At 47.0% G+C, this 24,275-nt stretch overlaps 1 protein-coding gene across 1 annotated transcript in view; it reads right to left on the reverse strand.

Moving 5' to 3' along the window:
* The window catches only part of klhl8 (kelch-like family member 8), a 26,567-nt gene extending 3,630 nt beyond the window's left edge, over positions 1 to 22,937 (reverse strand). Inside the window, exons 1-7 of the mRNA XM_077240500.1 lie at positions 22,767 to 22,937; positions 4,909 to 5,090; positions 4,289 to 4,837; positions 2,146 to 2,332; positions 1,902 to 2,045; positions 523 to 634; positions 138 to 306 (exon numbers count right to left, since the gene is read on the reverse strand). Coding sequence (XP_077096615.1) covers positions 138 to 306; positions 523 to 634; positions 1,902 to 2,045; positions 2,146 to 2,332; positions 4,289 to 4,837; positions 4,909 to 5,067 — 1,320 coding nt within the window. The 5' untranslated portion in view covers positions 5,068 to 5,090; positions 22,767 to 22,937. The remainder of the gene's footprint in view (positions 1 to 137; positions 307 to 522; positions 635 to 1,901; positions 2,046 to 2,145; positions 2,333 to 4,288; positions 4,838 to 4,908; positions 5,091 to 22,766) is intronic.
* Between the last annotated feature and the right edge of the window lie 1,338 nt (positions 22,938 to 24,275).

The raw sequence follows: 24,275 nt of genomic DNA on the forward strand, positions 1-24,275 counted from the left end.
TGGCCCCGAGGAAGCCCCGACAAGCCACAGAAGTGTGAGTGGAAACGCGTATAGCCCTGGCACACACTAGCAGCTCGCTTTTGGCCCAACAGTGGAAACACGGCTGTTATGAACTCGTGTTGTTGTGGCTTTCGTACCCCGAGCGCCACAGAACCGACCCCTCCTCTGGGCGTGTTCATGGGGGCGACGGCGCTCCAGCGGTCAGACTCGATGTCATAGCGTTCCACATCGCTGAAGCAGGAGTTATCATCCAGACCACCGATAGCGTAGATGGGACCGCCGAGAGCAGCCAGCGCAATCCCTCTCCTAATCGGAGAACACAGCATTACCTCTCATTCACCTTCGTCAACTGATTCAATACTTAAAATATCTTAATTTTGCTAGACGGTTGGACAAAGGATATTTACAGATTAACACCATGAAAATAAAATAACTATAAAAATGAATTAAATATAAAAATTTATTAAAAATATACATTTTACGAATAGTATTTGAACAGAACATTAGGTCGGTTTGTCATACCGTTTTGTGTTCATGGACGCTTTCATCATCCACTTGTTGGTGAGTGGATCAAACATCTCCATGTTTCCGAGGTGCTCATTGCCATCATGGCCACCAACAGCATAAACTTTCCCTGTAAATTGATGAATGTGAAGGTTTGTGTCATATGTTGCAAGTAGTAGGTTTGATTATTCCATTTATGTTTTTACTTGCATTCTGCTTCGCAACATTGTCTAAAAATGTACAAAAAATAACAAAATCTGATTAATTTATTATAACAGTGTTGAAGGTGCAGATGTTCAGATCCACTGTGAATTATTTAATAACTAAATTAATAACTTTTTTACAATGAAAATGAACCACCACTGAAATTACTTAAAGGGTAAGTTCGGCGTTTTACAAGTAAAGCCCTGTTTTAAGATCGTTTCTGATGAAATCGAACGGTTAACATTAAAATTTGGACACATGCTGCTGTCCCGAGAATTTTAGGTTTTTGTGTTAGCACCCCCATCCCCCACCCCCCACCTATACAATGGTTTCGTAGGTGCCTTGGAACTATCATTCATATAAACGCATTAAACTTTAGTTTACAAAGACTTGAAACTCACCAAGTTTCACACAAAAATCGCTGCAAAAGAAGCTTTCCAACAGGTTTTATCATATTTTTTGGAGGAATGTCCGGTTGTGAGACTTTGGAAAAATAGGTCCACAGTTTTACAACGAATGGTAAAACACCTGTTGGAAAGAATCTTTTGCAGCGATTTTTGCGTGAGCATATCAGTGAACACCCCAGACCACTCGGTGAGTTTCACGTCTTCGTAAACTAAAGTTTAATGCGTTTATATGAATGATTGTTCCAAGGCACCTATGAAACCATGGTATAGGTGGGGGGTGCTAATACAAAAACCTAAAATTCTCGGGACAGCAGCATTTGTCCAAATTTTAATCTTAACCGTTCGATTTCATCAGAAACGATCTTAAAACAGGGCTTTACTTGTAAAACGCCGAACTTACCCTTTAAGCTGGACTATGGCGCTATTTTCCTTTAGATGTGCTGTACAGCCGAAACAAACTTTGTTGCATTATTTTCCTGTTATCACTGTAAAGCTGCTTTGAAACAATCTGTATTGTAAAAAGCGCTTTATAAATAAAGGTGACTTGACATGTACAGTAGTCTATAGCATAAGATATAATCACACAGCCCTAGTTCATAGCCTCTCTCTAGTTGAAATAATTCTAGTCTGATGTTTAAACCTACAAATTTAAAGGCCACCTAAAAAAACGCCATAAGTGAAAGTGTTTAACAAATATAATATTTTCATCTTTGAATATTTTTTTTTTACAAATTATCATCTATAAATCAATGCTGCTTTTATTTGCTTTTCATATCTCTTTCTCACCTGTCACTGAAATCACTCCCACGTGTCTCCGTCTGCTGTTCATTTCAGGGCCGAAGAACCAGGTGTTCTTACTGATGGAGTAACACTCGATACTACGAAACGGGTCACCGGATCCCCCCCGTCCCCCAACACAGAACAACACACCTGTCAAAAGTACAGCAGGTTCCCAGAGGTTTAAATAGCAAATGACAGAAAAGACTAAACTACACAAGTGTGAAAAAGAAGCAGGGCCGAATGTCCTGACCTGCGGTGTGTTTGCGGGGTGTCGTACGGATTGAATACTCAAAGTCAGGAACGCTCTTGTTACTAAGGTGCAAATGATAGTTGCGAGCCTCATCCAAAAGATCTCTGCAGTTCAGATTGGCCTTGATCATCTCCTCTTTGGCAACAGTGGATGTGAGGAAATCCACCGGCAGCAGAGGAAGACGCACCTGTGTGAGAAAAGCCCATCAGATCAGGATGCTTTTATCGGAATAAGAAAAAAATCTGAAAATATAAAATGCCATGAATACAAGTGCCTTTCAAAAAATTTGCTAACAAGACCTTAAAAAGTTCCAAGCCTGTTTCTGAAATGTGATCCATGGTTACACAGGGAAACTGGACCGTACGGCACATTTCAACATTTGACCATGTTTCCACAGGTCCAACCATACTGACACTTCTGTTGGACTTCACAGGGCTCTAGACTGCAACCAAATGTGATAATTTGAGAATGTGGCGGTCGCATTTGTACGAGCGCATGGTCATGCGCTCAATCGATGTCTGGCTACCTACACTTTAATTTACGGCCGTCCGCAAGCGTGATTGTGGCATGAGCAGCTCAATTTTTTCTGCTGTACATTTTAACCAATTAGTGCATTCACACTGGGAGCAGGAGCAGCGCATGTGCATCAATCGGGAGCAGGAACAGGAGCACCGGAAGCAGGAGCACCAGAAGCAGGAGCACCAGAAGCAGGAGCACCAGAAGCAGGAGCACCAGAAGCAGGAGCACCAGAAGCAGGAGCACCAGAAGCAGGAGCACCAGAAGCAGGAGCACCAGAAGCAGGAGCACCAGCAGGAAGAGGAGCACCAGAAGCAGGAGCACCACCAAAAGCAGGAGCACCAGAAGCAGGAGCACCAGAAGCAGGAGCACCAGAAGCAGGAGCACCGGAAGCAGGAGCACCAGAAGCAGGAGCACCAGAAGCAGGAGCACCAGCAGGAAGAGGAGCACCAGAAGCAGGAGCACCAGCAGGAAGAGGAGCAGGAACAGCAGCACCAAAAGCAGGAGCACCAGAAGCAGGAGCACCAGAAGCAGGAGCACCAGAAGCAGGAGCACCAGGAGCAGGAGCACCAGAAGCAGGAGCACCAGAAGCAGGAGCACCAGGAGCAGGAGCACCAGAAGCAGGAGCACCAGAAGCAGGAGCACCAGCAGGAACAGGAGCAGGAATAGAAGCAGGAGCACCAGCAGGAGGAGGAGCAGGAGCAGCAGCAGCAGCACCAGAAGCAGGAGCACCAGAAGCCAGAACAGGAGCAGGAATAGAAGCAGGAGCACCAGCAGGAACAGGAGCAGGAATAGAAGCAGGAACAGGAGCAGGAATAGAAACAGGAGCACCAACAGGAACAGGAGCACCAGAAGCAGGAGCACCAGAAGCAGGACCACAAGAAGAAGGAACAGGAGCAGGAACAAAAGCAGGAATAGAAGCAGGAGCACCAGCAGGAACAGGAGCAGGAATAGAAGCAGGAGCAACAGAAGCAGGAATAGAAGCAGGAACAGGAGCAGGAATAGAAGCAGGAATAGAAGCAGGAGCACCAGCAGGAACAGGAGCTGGAACAGGAGCAGGAGCAGGGATAGAAGCTGGAGCAGCAGCAGCAGGAACAGGAGATGGAACAGGAGCTGGAGCAGGGATAGAAGCAGGAACAGGAGCACCAGCAGGAACAGGAGCAGGAACATGAGCAGGAGCACCAGCAGGAACAGGAGCTGGAACAGGAGCTGGAGCAGGGATAGAAGCAGGAACAGGAGGAGCTCCGTGTGAGCAGCAGTGAAGCAGGGGTTTTAGGCAGGTCTATTTTTGCTGCGCTGCTCCTGCAGATTCTTGATGGACAAAATACATATGATTACACACAAAAAGGGATCAAAATGCACAGAATAAGCATGTCTAGTGTGTTTTAACAAGAACTGGAGTATGTCAGAAAAGAAAATGAAGAATCAAATATTTATAGAAGATTTACACATTTTACCCATACCCAAGCTCAAGCTTGCGGCGTGAAACGGCTGTTTTAGGGACTTATCTAATATAATAAACTTGTACAATGTGTGTTGGGATCTGCATGGGAGCAGGATCTGGCAGGATATTACAGCAGGTCAAGTTTATTTATTGAAAAGACCTTGTAAAACATGAGGGGCTCACCTGAGACATGATCTGATCCAGCCAGATGTCGTGGTGCTTCAGATTAGCTTTCAGCCACTTGACCGCGGCATTGTACACTTGAGTCTCGGACTGAATGTTGAGGTCGCTGGAGGCCAGCAGTGTTTTCAGGTGCTGTGGTGAAACGCAGATGAAATCCTCACACTCCACCACTTCACTGAAATGCTCACACGCGTAACGGTCGGCCATGTCCATCAGATCCACCCTGTTGTGACTCTCCGCAAACGTGCGAACAGCCAGGCAGTTGGAGGGGTGGAAGTGAGCCTTCATATACTCGCAGCAGGCGCGCGCTATCAGCTCCACCTGCAGGATACAGGCGGCGTACAGCAGCGGCTGAACGTTATCCACCGTCAGCGTCAGCCGCGACGAGTACGCAAATCCCACGAGGTCCTGGATGGCGTCAGCGTCGAAATCCCGGATCTCAATCAGGTCCTGTTTGGCCTCGGCCATGTCTGAGAGAAACATGGCACGGAAGTATGGAACAACGCAGGCCAAAACTAGTTTGTGACATGGTATGAGTCTGTTTCCAACCTTCAGGGAAAAAGAAAAGGGAGACATTTAGGATGAGATGATTGTGACACGGACCTCACGCTGTTCCGTACCTTCAGAGTGACGTCACACAGTTCTCCGTTCTCATAGAACTGTCGGAGCGAGTTGTGGAAGTCCTTCCAGGCCTCTTGGGCTTCGAACACGAACGACCCGTCCACCTCGCCCTCGCTGTTCGACGAGAGTTTCTGCTGCTTCCCATGTTCAGGCACCATGTCTCGCTCACACACAGCAACACCTGCACATACACACGTGCGTTTATTGTCTGTGGATGGACAGAATTCTGGACTAACCCTTCAGTTAAAGACTGGCAGACAGAATCTCCTCTGAGCACAAAATACACTGACATCCAACAATAATAAACATCACAAGTGAGTTGTGTTAAATCCCAAAAATTACATGCAAGACACACACACTCACACAAACAGACACACACAAATGCACACACACACGCGCAAACAGACAGACAGACACACACACACACACAGACAGACAAACACACACACGCAAACAGACAGACACACACACGCAAACAGACACACACACACACGCAAACAGACAGACACACACTCACACGCAAACAGACACACTCACAAACGCAAACAGACAAACTCACACACACGCAAACAGACACACTCACACACACGCAAACAGACACACTCACACACACGCAAACAGACAAACTCACACATACACAAACAGACACACACACACGCAAACAGACACACTCACACACACGCAAACAGACACACTCACACACACGCAAACAGACAAACTCACACATACACAAACAGACACACACACACGCAAACAGACAGACACACTCACACACACACACACACACAAACAGACACACTCACACACACGCAAAGACACACACTCACAGACAAGCAAAAGCAAACAGACACACTCACACACGCAAACAGACACACACACACACGCAAACAAACAGACACACTCACACACACGTAAACAAACAGACACACACACGCAAACAGACACACTCACACAAACACAAACAGACACACACACACACACACAAGCAAAAGCAAACAGACACACTCACACACGCAAACAGACAGACTCACACACACACACGCAAACAGACACACTCACACACACGCAAACAGACACACTCACACACGCGCAAACAGACACACTCACACACACGCAAACAGACACACTCACACACGCGCAAACAGACACACTCACACGCAAACAGACACACTCACACGCAAACAGACACACTCACACACACACACACGCAAACAGACACACGCAAACAGACACACTCACACACACACACACACACACACACACACACACTCACACACGCGCAAACAGACACACTCACACACACACACACGCAAACAGACACACTCACACACTCACACACGCAAACAGACACACTCACACACACACTCACACACGCAAACAGACACACTCACACACACGCAAACAGACACACTCACACACACGCAAACAGACACACACACACACACACACGCAAACACACACACACACACGCAAACAGACACACTCACACACACAGACACTCACACACGCGCAAACAGACACACTCACACACACACACGCAAACAGACACACTCACACACTCACACACGCAAACAGACACACTCACACACACACTCACACACGCAAACAGACACACTCACACACACGCAAACAGACACACTCACACACACGCAAACAGACACACACACACACACACACACGCAAACAGACACACTCACACACACACACACACGCAAACAGACACACTCACACACACACACACACGCAAACAGACACACTCACACACACACACACACGCAAACAGACACACTCACACGCAAACAGACACACTCACACACAATCAAACAGACACACTCAAACACACGCGCAAACAGACACACTCACACACACGCAAACAGACACACTCACACACACACACGCAAACAGACGCACTCACACACACACGCAAACAGACACTCACACACGCAAACAGACACTCACACACGCAAACAGACACTCACACACGCAAACAGACACACACACGCAAGCAGACACACGCAAGCAGACACACGCAAGCAGACACACTCACACACACACACACACTCACACACACGCAAACAGACACACACTCACACACACGCAAACAGACACACTCACACACACGCAAACAGACACACACTCACACAAACAGACACACACTCACACACACGCAAACAGACACACACTCACACACACGCAAACAGACACACACTCACACGCAGACAGACACACACTCGCATACAGACACACACTCACACGCAGACAGACACACACTCACACACACACACACACACGCAGACAGACACACACTCACACACACACGCAAACAGACACACTCACACACACGCAAACAGACACACTCACACACACACACGCAAACAGACACACTCAAACACACACACGCGCAAACAGACACACTCACACACACACGCACAAACAGACACACTCACACACACACCCGCAAACAGACACACACGCGCAAACAGACGCACTCACACACACAAACAGACACACTCACACACACACACAAAGGGCCTTTGCTGTAGCTGCCCCAAAGTTATGGAATACGCTACCACTTTATATTAGGTCCGCTCCGACTATAGGCTCTTTTAAAAGCCTTTTGAAATTTCACCTATTCCAGATGTCCTATTTAGGTGTAGAGGGATGAGCTCTTGTGCATTTATGTCTTATTATGTGATTTTAGTGTGGTGTTGTTTTGTGTTTTATTCTGTATTTTTTTAGCCTTTATTTTTATTTCATATTTTAGAATTTTTTGTACAGCACTTTGGTACAACTAACTGTTGTTGGAATAGTGCTTTATAAATAAATAAATAAATAAATAAATAAACAGACACACTCACACACACACGCAAACACACACACTTACACACACACACGCAAACAGACACACTTACACTCACACACGCAAACAGACACACACAAGCAAACACACGCAAACAGACACACACACGCAAACAGACACACGCAAGCAGACACACTCACACACGCAAACAGACACACACACGCAAACACACGCAAACAGACACAGACACGCAAGCAGACACACTCACACACGCAAGCAGACACACTCACACACGCAAACAGACACACTCACACACACACACAAAAGCAAACATACACACTCATACACACGCAAACAGACACACTCACACACACACACACGCGCAAACAGACACACTCACATACGCAAACAGACAGACACACACTCACACACACGCAAACAAACAGAAACACTCACACACACGCAAACAAACAGACACACTCACACACACGCAAACAAACAGACACACTCACACACACGCAAACACACACACGCAAACAGACACACACGCAAACAGACACACTCACACACACACACACACACGCGCAAACAGACACACTCACACACGCAAACAGACTGACACACACTCACACACACGCAAACAAACAGACACACTCACACACACGCAAACAAACAGACACACTCACACACACGCAAACAAACAGACACACACACACACACAGACAGACAAACACACACACGCAAACAGACAGACACACACACGCAAACAGACACACACACACGCAAACAGACACACACACTCACACGCAAACAGACACTCACAAACGCAAACAGACAAACTCACACACGCAAACAGACACACTCACACACACGCAAACAGACACACTCACACACACGCAAACAGACACACTCACACACACGCAAACAGACAAACTCACACACACACGCAAACAGACACACACACACGCAAACAGACAGACACACTCACACACACACACACACAAACAGACACACTCACACACACGCAAAGACACACACTCACACACAAGCAAAAGCAAACAGACACACTCACACACGCAAACAGACACACGCAAACAAACAGACACACTCACACACACGTAAACAAACAGACACACTCACACACAAGCAAACAGACACACTCACACAAACACAAACAGACACACACACACACACACACACAAGCAAAAGCAAACAGACACACTCAAACACTCAAACAGACAGACTCACACACACACACGCAAACAGACACACTCACACACACGCAAACAGACACACTCACACACGCGCAAACAGACACACTCACACGCAAACAGACACACTCACACACGCGCAAACAGACACACTCACACACGCGCAAACAGACACACTCACACGCAAACAGACACACTCACACGCAAACAGACACACTCACACGCAAACAGACACACTCACACACACACACACGCAAACAGACACACGCAAACAGACACACACACACACGCAAACAGACACACTCACACACGCAAACAGACACACTCACACACACACTCACACACGCAAACAGACACACTCACACACACGCAAACAGACACACTCACACACACGCAAACAGACACACACACACACACACACGCAAACAGACACACTCACACACACACACACACACACACACGCAAACAGACACACTCAAACACACACACACACGCGCAAACAGACACACTCACACACACACGCGCGCAATCAGACACTCACACACACGCAAACAGACACACTCACACACACGCAAACAGACACACTCACACACACGCAAACAGACACACTCACACACACGCAAACAGACACACTCACACACACGCAAACAGACACACTCACACACACACACACGCAAACAGACGCACTCACACACACACGCAAACAGACACTCACACACGCAAACAGACACTCACACACGCAAACAGACACTCACACACGCAAACAGACACTCACACACGCAAACAGACACACACACGCAAACAGACACACACACGCAAGCAGACACACGCAAGCAGACACACTCACACGCAAACAGACACACACTCACACACACGCAAACAGACACACACTCACACACACGCAAACAGACACACACTCACACACACGCAAACAGACACACACACGCAAACAGACACACACTCACACAAACAGACACACACTCACACACACGCAAACAGACACACACTCACACACACGCAAACAGACACACACTCACACGCAGACAGACACACACTCACATACAGACACACACTCACACGCAGACAGACACACACTCACACACACACACACGCAGACAGACACACTCACACACACCCAAACAGACACACTCACACACACACACAAACAGACACACTCACACACACACACAAACACACTCAAACACACACACGCGCAAACAGACACACTCACACACACACGCGCAAACAGACACACACGCGCAAACAGACACACACGCGCAAACAGACGCACTCACACACGCAAACAGACACACTCACACACACAGGCAAACAGACACACTCACACACACACGCAAACACACACACTTACACACACACACGCAAACAGACACACTTACACACACACACGCAAAGAGACACACACAAGCAAACACACGCAAACAGACACACACACGCAAACAGACACACGCAAGCAGACACACTCACACACGCAAACAGACACACACACGCAAACACACGCAAACAGACACAGACACGCAAGCAGACACACTCACACACGCAAGCAGACACACTCACACACGCAAACAGACACACTCACACACACAAAAGCAAACATACAAACTCATACACACGCAAACAGACACACTCACACACACACACACGCGCAAACAGACACACTCACATACGCAAACAGACAGACACACACTCACACACGCAAACAAATAGAAACACTCACACACACGCAAACAAACAGACACACTCACACACACGCAAACAAACAGACACACTCACACACACGCAAACAGACACACACGCAAACAGACACACACGCAAACAGACACACTCACACACACACACACGCGCAAACAGACACACTCACACACGCAAACAGACAGACACACACTCACACACACGCAAACAAACAGACACACTCACACACACGCAAACAAACAGACACACTCACACACACGCAAACAAACAGACACACACACGCAAAAAGACAGACACACACACACAAACAGACAGACACACTCACACACGCAAACAGACAGACACTCACACACACACACACACACGCACACAGACAGACACACACACACACACGCAAACAGACAGACACACTCACACTCACACACGCAAACAGACAGACACACACTCACACGCAAACAAACAGACACACTCACACACAAGCAAACAGACACACTCACACACAAGCAAACAGACACACTCACACACGCAAAAAGACAGACACACACACACAAACAGACAGACACACTCACACACGCAAACAGACAGACACTCACACACACACACACACACGCACACAGACAGACACACACACACACACGCAAACAGACAGACACACTCACACACACACACGCAAACAGACAGACACACTCACACACACACACGCAAACAGACAGACACACTCACACACACACACGCAAACAGACAGACACACTCACACACACGCAAACAGACAGACACACTCACACACACGCAAACAGACAGACACACTCACACACACGCAAACAGAGAGACACACTCACACACGCAAACAGACAGACACACTCACACACGCAAACAGACACACTCACACACACGCAAACAGACACACTCACACACACGCAAACAGACACACTCACACAAACAGACACACTCACACACGCGCAAACAGACACACTCACACACACACACGCAAACAGACACACTCACCCACACACGCAAACAGACACACTCACGCAAACAGACACACTCACACACGCACACAGACAGACACACTCACACACGCACGCAAACAGACAGACACACTCACGCACGCAAACAGACAGACACACACACACTTAAACAGACACACACTCACACACACGCAGACAGACACACACACTCACACGCAGACAGACACACACTCACACGCAGACAGACACACACTCACACACACACGCCAACAGACACACTCACACACACGCAAACAGACACACTCACACACACGCAAACAGACACACTCACACACACACGCAAACAGACACACTCAAACAGACACACTCACACACACACACACACGCGCGCAAACAGACACACTCACACACACACGCACAAACAGACACACTCACACACGCAAACAGACACTCACACACACAGGCAAACAGACACACTCACACACACACGCAAACACACACACTTACACACACACACGCAAACACACACACTTACACACACACACGCAAACAGACACACACGCCAACAGACACACTCACACACACGCAAACAGACACACTCACACACACACGCAAACAGACACACTCAAACAGACACACTCACACACACATACGCGCAAACAGACACACTCACACACACACGCGCAAACAGACGCACTCACACACGCAAACAGACACACTCACACACACAGGCAAACAGACACACTCACACACACACGCAAACACACACACTTACACACACACACGCAAACACACACACACTTACACACACACACGCAAACAGACACACTTACACACACGCAAACAGACACACACAGGCACACACACGCAAACAGACACACACAAGCAAACACACGCAAACAGACACACACACGCAAACAGACACACGCAAGCAGACACTCACACACGCAAACAGACACACACACGCAAACAGACACACACACGCAAACAGACAGACACACACGCAAACAAACAGACACACACGCAAACAAACAGACACACTCACACACAGGGAAACAGACACACACACGCAAACCGACACACTCACACACACACGCAAACAGACACACTCACACACACGCAAACAGACACACTCACACACACGCAAACAGACACACTCACACACACGCAAACAGACACACTCACACACACACACACACACACAAACAGACACACACACACAAACAGACACACTCACACACAAGCAAAAGCAAACAGAGACACACACACTCACACGCAAACAGACACACACACTCACACGCAAACAGACACACACACACACACGCAAACAGACACACTCACACACACGCAAACAGACACACTCACACACACGCAAACAGACACACTCACACACACACACGCAAACAGACACACTCACACACACACACGCAAACAGACACACTCACACACACACGCAAACAGACACACTACACACACACAAGCAAACAGACACACTCACACACACACAAGCAAACAGACACACACACACACACAAGCAAACAGACACACTCACACACACACACAAGCAAACAGACAAACTCACACACACACAAGCAAACAGAGACACTCACACACACACAAGCAAACAGACACACTCACACACACAAACGCAAACAGACACACTCACACAAACACACACACACACACACACACACACAAACAGACACACTCACACACACACAGACACGCAAACAGACACACTCACACACACACACACACACACAAACAGACACACTCTCACACACGCACGCAAACAGACACACTCACACACACACACAAACAGACACACTCACACACACACACGCGCAAACAGACACACTCACACACGCACGCACGCAAACAGACACACGCACGCAAACAGACACACTCACACACGCACGCAAACAGACACACTCACACACGCACGCAAACAGACACACTCACACACGCACACAGACAGACACACTCACACACGCACGCAAACAGACAGACACACTCACGCACGCAAACAGACAGACACACACACACTTAAACAGACACACTCACACGCAAACAGACACACTCACACACACACTCACACACGCAAACAGACAGACACACACACACTCACACTTAAACAGACACACACACACGCAAACAGACACACTCACACACACACTCACACACGCAAACAGACAGACACACACACACTCACACTTAAACAGACACACTCACACGCAAACAGACACTCACACACACACACACACACACACACACGCAAACAGACACACTCTCACACACACACACACACACACACACACGCGCACACACACACGCGCACACACGCGAACAGACACACACACACACACACACACACACACTCACACTCACACTCACACGCAAACAGACTAGGGTTGCAACGATTACAGATTTTGTAAGTACGATTATTGTCTGAGAAATAATCACGATTTAACGATTATCACGATTATTATGCATCAATTAATTTCACAAAACTACATGTATAATATCACATGAACACTCAACACTAGATTTTAATGTGTTATTTGCCACAACACAGTACAAAATTATAAAATGACAAACGATAATCAATCTCTTCCTTTGGAATTATAGAGAAGTGCTTTGTAAACATCCAGCATTTTTCTTTTAAAATAACAAATTAAGTCAATGGCTGCAGGGCTATTTGATTGAAAAAGATCACAAGATGATTAAGTGTTTAGTTTGTTCTAAATTTATTTTCAACCTGAGGTAGAAAACTTGATAACATGAAAACAATATCTTGTTGGTATTTGACTTAAAAACAAATAAAGGGATAATAAATCAAAACAGACACACTCACACACACACAAGCAAACAGACACACACAAACGCAAACAGACACACTCACACACACACACTCACACACACACAGACGCAAACAGACACACACTCACACACACACGCGCAAATAGACACACACACACACGCGCAAACAGACACACTCACACACACACACGCACACAGACAGACACACACACGCGCAAATAGACACACACACACACGCGCAAACAGACACACACACGCACACAGACAGACACACTCACACACACGCAAACAGACAGACACACTCACACACACGCAAACAGACAGACACACTCACACACACGCAAACATACAGACACACTCACACACGCAAACAGACAGACACACTCACACACGCAAACAGACAGACACACTCACACACACAAACATACAGACACTCTCACACACGCAAACAGACAGACACTCTCACACACGCAAACATACAGACACACTCACACACACATACAGACACACTCACACACACATACAGACACACTCACACACGCAAACAGACAGACACTCACACACACGCAAACATACAGACACACTCACACACACATACAGACACACTCACACACGCAAACAGACAGACACACTCACACACGCAAACATACAGACACTCTCACACACACACACACACACGCAAACATACAGACACACTCACACACACACACACACGCAAACATACAGACACTCTCACACACACACACACACGCAAACATACAGACACACTCACACACACACACACACGCAAACATACAGACACACTCACACACGCAAACATACAGACACTCTCACACACACACACACACGCAAACATACAGACACACTCACACACACACACACACGCAAACATACAGACACACTCACACACACACACACACGCAAACATACAGACACACTCACACACACACACACACGCAAACAGACAGACACACTCACACACGCAAACATACAGACACTCTCACACACACACACACACACGCAAACATACAGACACACTCACACACACACACACACGCAAACATACAGACACACTCACACACACACACACACGCAAACATACAGACACTCTCACACACACACACACGCAAACATACAGACACACTCACACACACGCAAACAGACACACTCACACACACACACACACACACACGCGCAAACAGACACACTCACACACACACACGCACACAGACAGACACACACACACGCACACAGACAGACACACTCACACACACACGCAAACAGACAGACACACTCACACACACGCAAACAGACAGACACACTCACACACACGCAAACATACAGACACACTCACACACGCAAACAGACAGACACACTCACACACGCAAACAGACAGACACACTCACACACGCAAACAGACAGACACTCTCACACACGCAAACAGACAGACACACTCACACACGCAAACAGACAGACACACACACACACGCAAACATACAGACACACTCACACACACGCAAACAGACACACTCACACACACACACACACACGCGCAAACAGACACACTCACACACACACACGCACACAGACAGACACACTCACACACACACGCAAACAGACAGACACACTCACACACACGCAAACAGACAGACACACTCACACACACGCAAACATACAGACACACTCACACACGCAAACAGACAGACACTCTCACACACGCAAACAGACAGACACACTCACACACACGCAAACATACAGACACACTCACACACACGCAAACAGACAGACACACTCACACACACGCAAACAGACAGACACACTCACACACACGCAAACAGACAGACACACTCACACACACGCAAACAGACAGACACACTCACACACGCAAACAGACAGACACTCTCACACACACGCAAACAGACAGACACACTCACACACACGCAAACAGACAGACACACTCACACACACGCAAACAGACAGACACACTCACACACACGCAAACAGACAGACACACTCACACACACGCAAACAGACAGACACACTCACACACACGCAAACAGACAGACACACTCACACACGCAAACAGACAGACACACTCACACACACGCAAACAGACAGACACACTCACACACACGCAAACAGACAGACACACTCACACACGCAAACAGACAGACACTCACACACACGCAAACAGACAGACACACTCACACACACGCAAACAGACAGACACACTCACACACACGCAAACAGACAGACACACTCACACACACGCAAACATACAGACACACTCACACACGCAAACAGACAGACACTCTCACACACGCAAACAGACAGACACACTCACACACACGCAAACATACAGACACACTCACACACACGCAAACAGACAGACACACTCACACACACGCAAACAGACAGACACACTCACACACACGCAAACAGACAGACACACTCACACACACGCAAACAGACAGACACTCTCACACACGCAAACAGACAGACACTCTCACACACGCAAACAGACAGACACACTCACACACACGCAAACATACAGACACACTCACACACACGCAAACATACAGACACACTCACACACGCAAACAGACAGACACACTCACACACGCAAACAGACACACTCACACACACGCAAACAGACACACTCACACACACGCAAACAGACACACTCACACACACGCAAACAGACACACTCAAACAAACAGACACACTCACACACGCGCAAACAGACACACTCACACACACGCAAACAGACACACACACGCAAACAGACACACTCAAACAAACAGACACACTCACACACGCGCAAACAGACACACTCACACACACGCAAACAGACACACTCGAACACACAAAAAGACACACTCACACACATGCAAACAGACACACTCACAGACACACTCACACACACGCAAACAGACACACTCACACACACGCAAACAGACACACTCACACACACACACAAACAGACACACTCACACACAAGCAAAAGCAAACAGAGACACACACACTCACACGCAAACAGACACACACACACGCGCGCAAACAGACACACTCACACACACGCAAACAGACACACTCACACACACGCAAACAGACACACTCACACACACACTCACACGCAAACAGACACACACACACACACATACACACACACACACACACGTAAACAGACACACACACACAAACGCAAACAGACAGACACACACACTCACACGCCAACAGACACACTCACACGCAAACAGACAGACACACACACACACACACGCAAACAGACACTCACACGCAAACAGACACACTCACACACACAAGCAAACAGACACACTCACACACACACACACACAAGCAAACAGACACACACACACACACAAACGCAAACAGACACACACACACACACACACAAACAGACACACTCACACACACACACGGAAACAGACACACTCACACACACACGCAAACAGACACACTCACACACACACACACGCAAACAGACACACTCACACACACACGCAAACAGACACACTCACACACACACGCAAACAGACACACTCACACAAACAGACACTCTCACACACGCACGCAAACAGACACACTCACACACACACACACACACACACGCACGCAAACAGACACACACACGCACGCAAACAGACACACTCTCACACACACACTCACACACACGCACGCAAACAGACACACTCTCACACACGCACGCAAACAGACACACTCACACAAACAGACACACTCACACACACACGCACGCAAACAGACACACTCACACACACACACACAAACAAACAGACACACTCACACACACACACACGCAAACAGACACACTCTCACACACGCGCGCAAACAGACACACTCACACACACACGCAAACAGACACACTCACACACACACACTCACACACACGCACGCAAACAGACACACTCTCACACACGCACGCAAACAGACACACTCACACAAACAGACACACTCACACACACACGCACGCAAACAGACACACTCACACACACACACACACACACACAAACAGACACACTCACAAACACACACACGCAAACAGACACACTCTCACACACGCGCGCAAACAGACACACTCACACACACACGCAAACAGACACACTCACACACGCAAACAGACACACTCACACACGCAAACAGACACACTCACACACACACGCAAACAGACACACTCACACGCAAACAGACACACTCACACGCAAACAGACACACTCACACGCAAACAGACACACTCACACACACACGCAAACAGACACACTCACACACACACGCAAACAGACACACTCACACGCAAACAGACACACTCACACGCAAACAGACACACTCACACACGCAAACAGACACTCACACACACACACGCGCAAACAGACACACACACGCGCAAACAGACACACACACGCGCAAACAGACACACACACGCGCAAACAGACACACTCACGCAAACAGACACACTCACACACACACGCAAACAGACACACTATCACACACACGCAAACAGACACACTCACACGCAAACAGACACACTCACACACACACGCGCAAACAGACACACTCACACACACGCGCAAACAGACACACTCACACACACGCGCAAACAGACACACTCACACACACACGCAAACAGACACACTCACACACACACGCAAACAGACACACTCACACACACGCAAACAGACACACTCACACACACACACGCAAACAGACACACTCACACACACACACGCAAACAGACACACTCACACACACACACGCAAACAGACACACACACACACACGCAAACAGACACACTCACACACACACGCAAACAGACACACTCACACACACACACGCAAACAGACACACACACACACACGCAAACAGACACACTCACACACACTCACACACAAGCAAAAGCAAACAGACGCACTCACACACACGCAAACAGACACACGCAAACAGACACACTCACACACACACGCAAACAGACACACTCACACACAAGCAAAAGCAAACAGACACACTCACACACACGCAAACAGACACACGCAAACAGACACACATACACACTCACACACGCAAACAGACACACTCACACACACGCAAACAGACACACTCACACACACTCACACGCAAACAGACACACTCACACACACACACAAGCAAACAGACACACTCACACACACGCAAACAGACACACTCACACACACACACAAGCAAACAGACACACTCACACACACACACGCAAACAGACACACTCACACACACACACGCACGCAAACAGACACACTCGCACGCAAACAGACACACTCACACGCAAACAGACACACTCACACACACACACGCAAACAGACACACTCATACACGCAAACAGACACACTCACACACACGCAAACAGACACACTCACACACACGCAAACAGACACACTCACACACACGCAAACAGACACACTCACACACACACACACGCAAACAGACACACTCACACACACACACGCAAACAGACACACTCACACACACACACGCAAACAGACACACTCACACACACACACGCAAACAGACACACTCACACACACACACGCAAACAGACACACTCACACACACACACGCAAACAGACACACTCACACGCAAACAGACACACTCACACACACACACGCAAACAGACACACTCACACGCAAACAGACACACTCACACACGCACGCAAACAGACACACTCATACACGCACGCAAACAGACACACTCACACGCAAACAGACACACTCACACACACACACACACACGCAAACAGACACACTCACACGCAAACAGACACACTCACACACACACACACACACGCAAACAGACACACTCACACACGCAAACAGACACACTCACACGCAAACAGACACTCACACACACACGCGCAAACAGACACTCACACACACACACGCAAACAGACACACTCACACACACACGCAAACAGACACACTCACACACACACGCAAACAGACACACTCACACACACGCATACAGACACACTCACACACAAGCAAAAGCAAACAGACACACTCACACACAAGCAAAAGCAAACAGACACACTCACACACACGCATACAGACACACTCACACGCAAACAGACACACTCACACGCAAACAGACACACTCACACGCACACAGACACACTCACACACAAGCAAAAGCAAACAGACACACTCACACACACGCAAACAGACACACTCACACGCAAACAGACACACTCACACGCACACAGACACACTCACACACAAGCAAAAGCAAACAGACACACTCACACACACACAGACACACTCACACACAAGCAAAAGCAAACAGACACACTCACAGACACGCATACAGACACACTCACACGCAAACAGACACACTCACACACACGCAAACAGACACACAAGCAAAAAGACACACACTCTCTCACTCACACAAACTTAGAGATAATTCTTTGTTCAGAATTCATTTTTTTAAACTGAGAAACAGACTCTTTTCACAGATTCAAACATATCATAACTATATTAAACATATGTTCATATGACTATCACTGCTCACACGACATGAAAATTACCGTCAGAAACATTTAAGTGCCATAAATATTTCATGCCGTCTACTGTTTACCGAGAAAACGACCAAAAAAAGATCGGTCGACAATCTGCAAACTATACAATTACGTTGATGATGTGGTGGTAATGATGAGCCCACAATTAGTCGAAGTGGTCACAAGTCTTGTTTAGTGGTCATGTGCTTGGTCGCAAACAGACACACTCACACGCAAACAGACACTCACACACACACGCGCAAACAGACACTCACACACACACACACGCAAACAGACACACTCACACACACACGCAAACAGACACACTCACACACAAGCAAAAGCAAACAGACACACTCACACGCAAACAGACACACTCACACGCACACAGACACACTCACACACAAGCAAAAGCAAACAGACACACTCACACACACGCAAACAGACACACTCACACACGCAAACAGACACACTCACACACACACGCAAACAGACACACTCACACACAAGCAAAAGCAAACAGACACACTCACACGCAAACAGACACACTCACACGCACACAGACACACTCACACACAAGCAAAAGCAAACAGACACACTCACACACACGCATACAGACACACTCACACGCAAACAGACACACTCACACGCAAACAGACACACTCACACGCACACAGACACACTCACACACAAGCAAAAGCAAACAGACACACTCACACACACGCAAACAGACACACTCACACGCAAACAGACACACTCACACGCACACAGACACACTCACACACAAGCAAAAGCAAACAGACACACTCACACACACACAGACACACTCACACACAAGCAAAAGCAAACAGACACACTCACAGACACGCATACAGACACACTCACACGCAAACAGACACACTCACACACACGCAAACAGACACACAAGCAAAAAGACACACACTCTCTCACTCACACAAACTTAGAGATAATTCTTTGTTCAGAATTCATTTTTTTAAACTGAGAAACAGACTCTTTTCACAGATTCAAACATATCATAACTATATTAAACATATGTTCATATGACTATCACTGCTCACACGACATGAAAATTACCGTCAGAAACATTTAAGTGCCATAAATATTTCATGCCGTCTACTGTTTACCGAAAAAACGACCAAAAAAAGATCGGTCGACAATCTGCAAACTATATACAATTACGTTGATGATGTGGTGGTAATGATGAGCCCACAATTAGTCGAAGTGGTCACAAGTCTTGTTTAGTGGTCATGTGCTTGGTTTTAAATGTGATGAGTTTGAAGATGTGTGTATGCCTGATGAAGGTCGTGAGACCGAAACGTTGCTAATAAAGAGTTTTTTAAATGCCGTCTATAGTTTCATGCGGTCTTTTGAAAGATTTGATCAGATATTAGCCTACATAAATTACACTTTATCCCTTCAAGGAATAACACGACACAACTATACAGACATATAAATATTTGAAATTAACGACATCATCGGCAAAGACACTGAATGTTATAAATTATAAGCCAGTTTATGTAGTTTTTATTGTATGAGTAATCATTTCAATGTTTTTGGTCAATTTTCGTGAATATTCCGTATAAAAGACATTCATTTGAACAAGTTTTTGTTTTCATAACACGGCAGCACGAGCTAAAATGTTAACATAACAAACAATACGGATTCAAGAACAGGATCTGACAGAGATTAGCCTTTCTGACGAATCGATGTTAAAGAAATTTGAATTAGGTGTGTGAATTGTAATGTTTTTGTCGATGTTTTACCACATTTTCAGCAGCAGCTGCAGAACTCTCGATGAACCACGGCGGAACTTCCGCGTTCTGAAGCGCTATGAACTCTGGGAATTGAAGTCCAAAGGAAACGTCAATCAAAATCAGTCCGTTTGAGAACCCATCTGACAGCTAGCTGGAACCAGAGCCATGTAATGAATGAATGAGGCATTTATATAGCGCTTTCATATGTACTACTGTACACCCAAAGCGCTTTACAATCATATCAGGGGTTCTCTCCTCAACCAGCACCAGTGTAGAGAAAAGATGGACGACGCACATTTACTCCCTTCCATTGTAAAAAAGTGAACCCGTCAATTAGTGATGGGAAACTTAGGGGGCTTTTACACTGGGCCCGTTTGCTGCGGTCCGAGCCCAGGCGCGATTGTTCCCGGCGCCCCCCGCAGCGTTGGTCTGGTTTCATACTCAACTTGATTCTATCCAACTCTGGTGCGTTTGCGTGCATCTTACGTCATTCCAAACGTGCACGGCGCATGATAGAAAACACGACGCAGGTCAATATATTGTGTTTTTTTATTAATTTGGTGCTATTATGCATAGCTGAGTAACAACGCAGGTTAAGTGTGTGTGTGTGTGTGTGTGTGTGTGTGTGTGTGTGTGTGTCGCATAAGCTGTCTTTCTGCTGCTTGCAAATGGACTCTTTTGAGGAGACAGTGGATTTCTATTAATTTGTTGCCCTGATTGCACGCACTATACGCGAATACACTGCAGACTCACTCTTGCTCGTATCCAGGGTAAATATTCATCTCTTACGTGTGTTTTATTTAGATACATCATAATCGGCTAAAACGCATGCGCAGGACACTTTACTTCCTGAACAAGTGCGCACCCGAGTCTGTGTTGCTTTCACATGCACGCGAACCGCAGCACGGTTCGGGAGCAACCGAACTGAGACCACCTCCTCCAGGTTGTCTCGGGTTCGGGACCCAGTGCGCACCCGGGTTCACATGACAGCGTTCACATTAGCGTATTTTCATGCGAACCGTGCCCCGTTCCGAACTAAACTGCCAGTGTGAAAGCCCCCTTACTGTATCGTAAAATGGTTCATTACTCGAAGCTTTTCACCACGGTTCACCCTAACGACATCTGGTGGTCAAAGGGTGGAAAATCAGCCGTTCGCGACCCAGATGACCCAGACATTTTTTATTGTATCAAAATAATAATTCAGTTTGTTACGAAAACCATATAAGGCAATACAAATATTTAATCTAATAATAGTCTTTCACATGTCATTACTTATATAATGTATTAAATGTGAATAAATGTGAGTCTGAGAATAAATGCATGAAAAAAATAATACATTTACAAATTAATATTAAAATTCTTTGTACTGTTGTGTTCTACACAGTGTTGGAAGGTTAGTTTGGAAATGTAAAAGTTTACTGATTACAAGTTATCCTATTTAAAATGTAATAAGTAGTGTAAATATTTCAATTACTTAATTAAAGTAAAATATAAAGACAAAGCATCTTTGATTGGCAT

Source organism: Siphateles boraxobius, unplaced genomic scaffold (assembly GCF_051911475.1).
Source record: "Siphateles boraxobius isolate OS27281-9 unplaced genomic scaffold, OSU_SipBor_1 235, whole genome shotgun sequence".
Classification (NCBI taxonomy): Eukaryota; Metazoa; Chordata; class Actinopteri; order Cypriniformes; family Leuciscidae; genus Siphateles; species Siphateles boraxobius.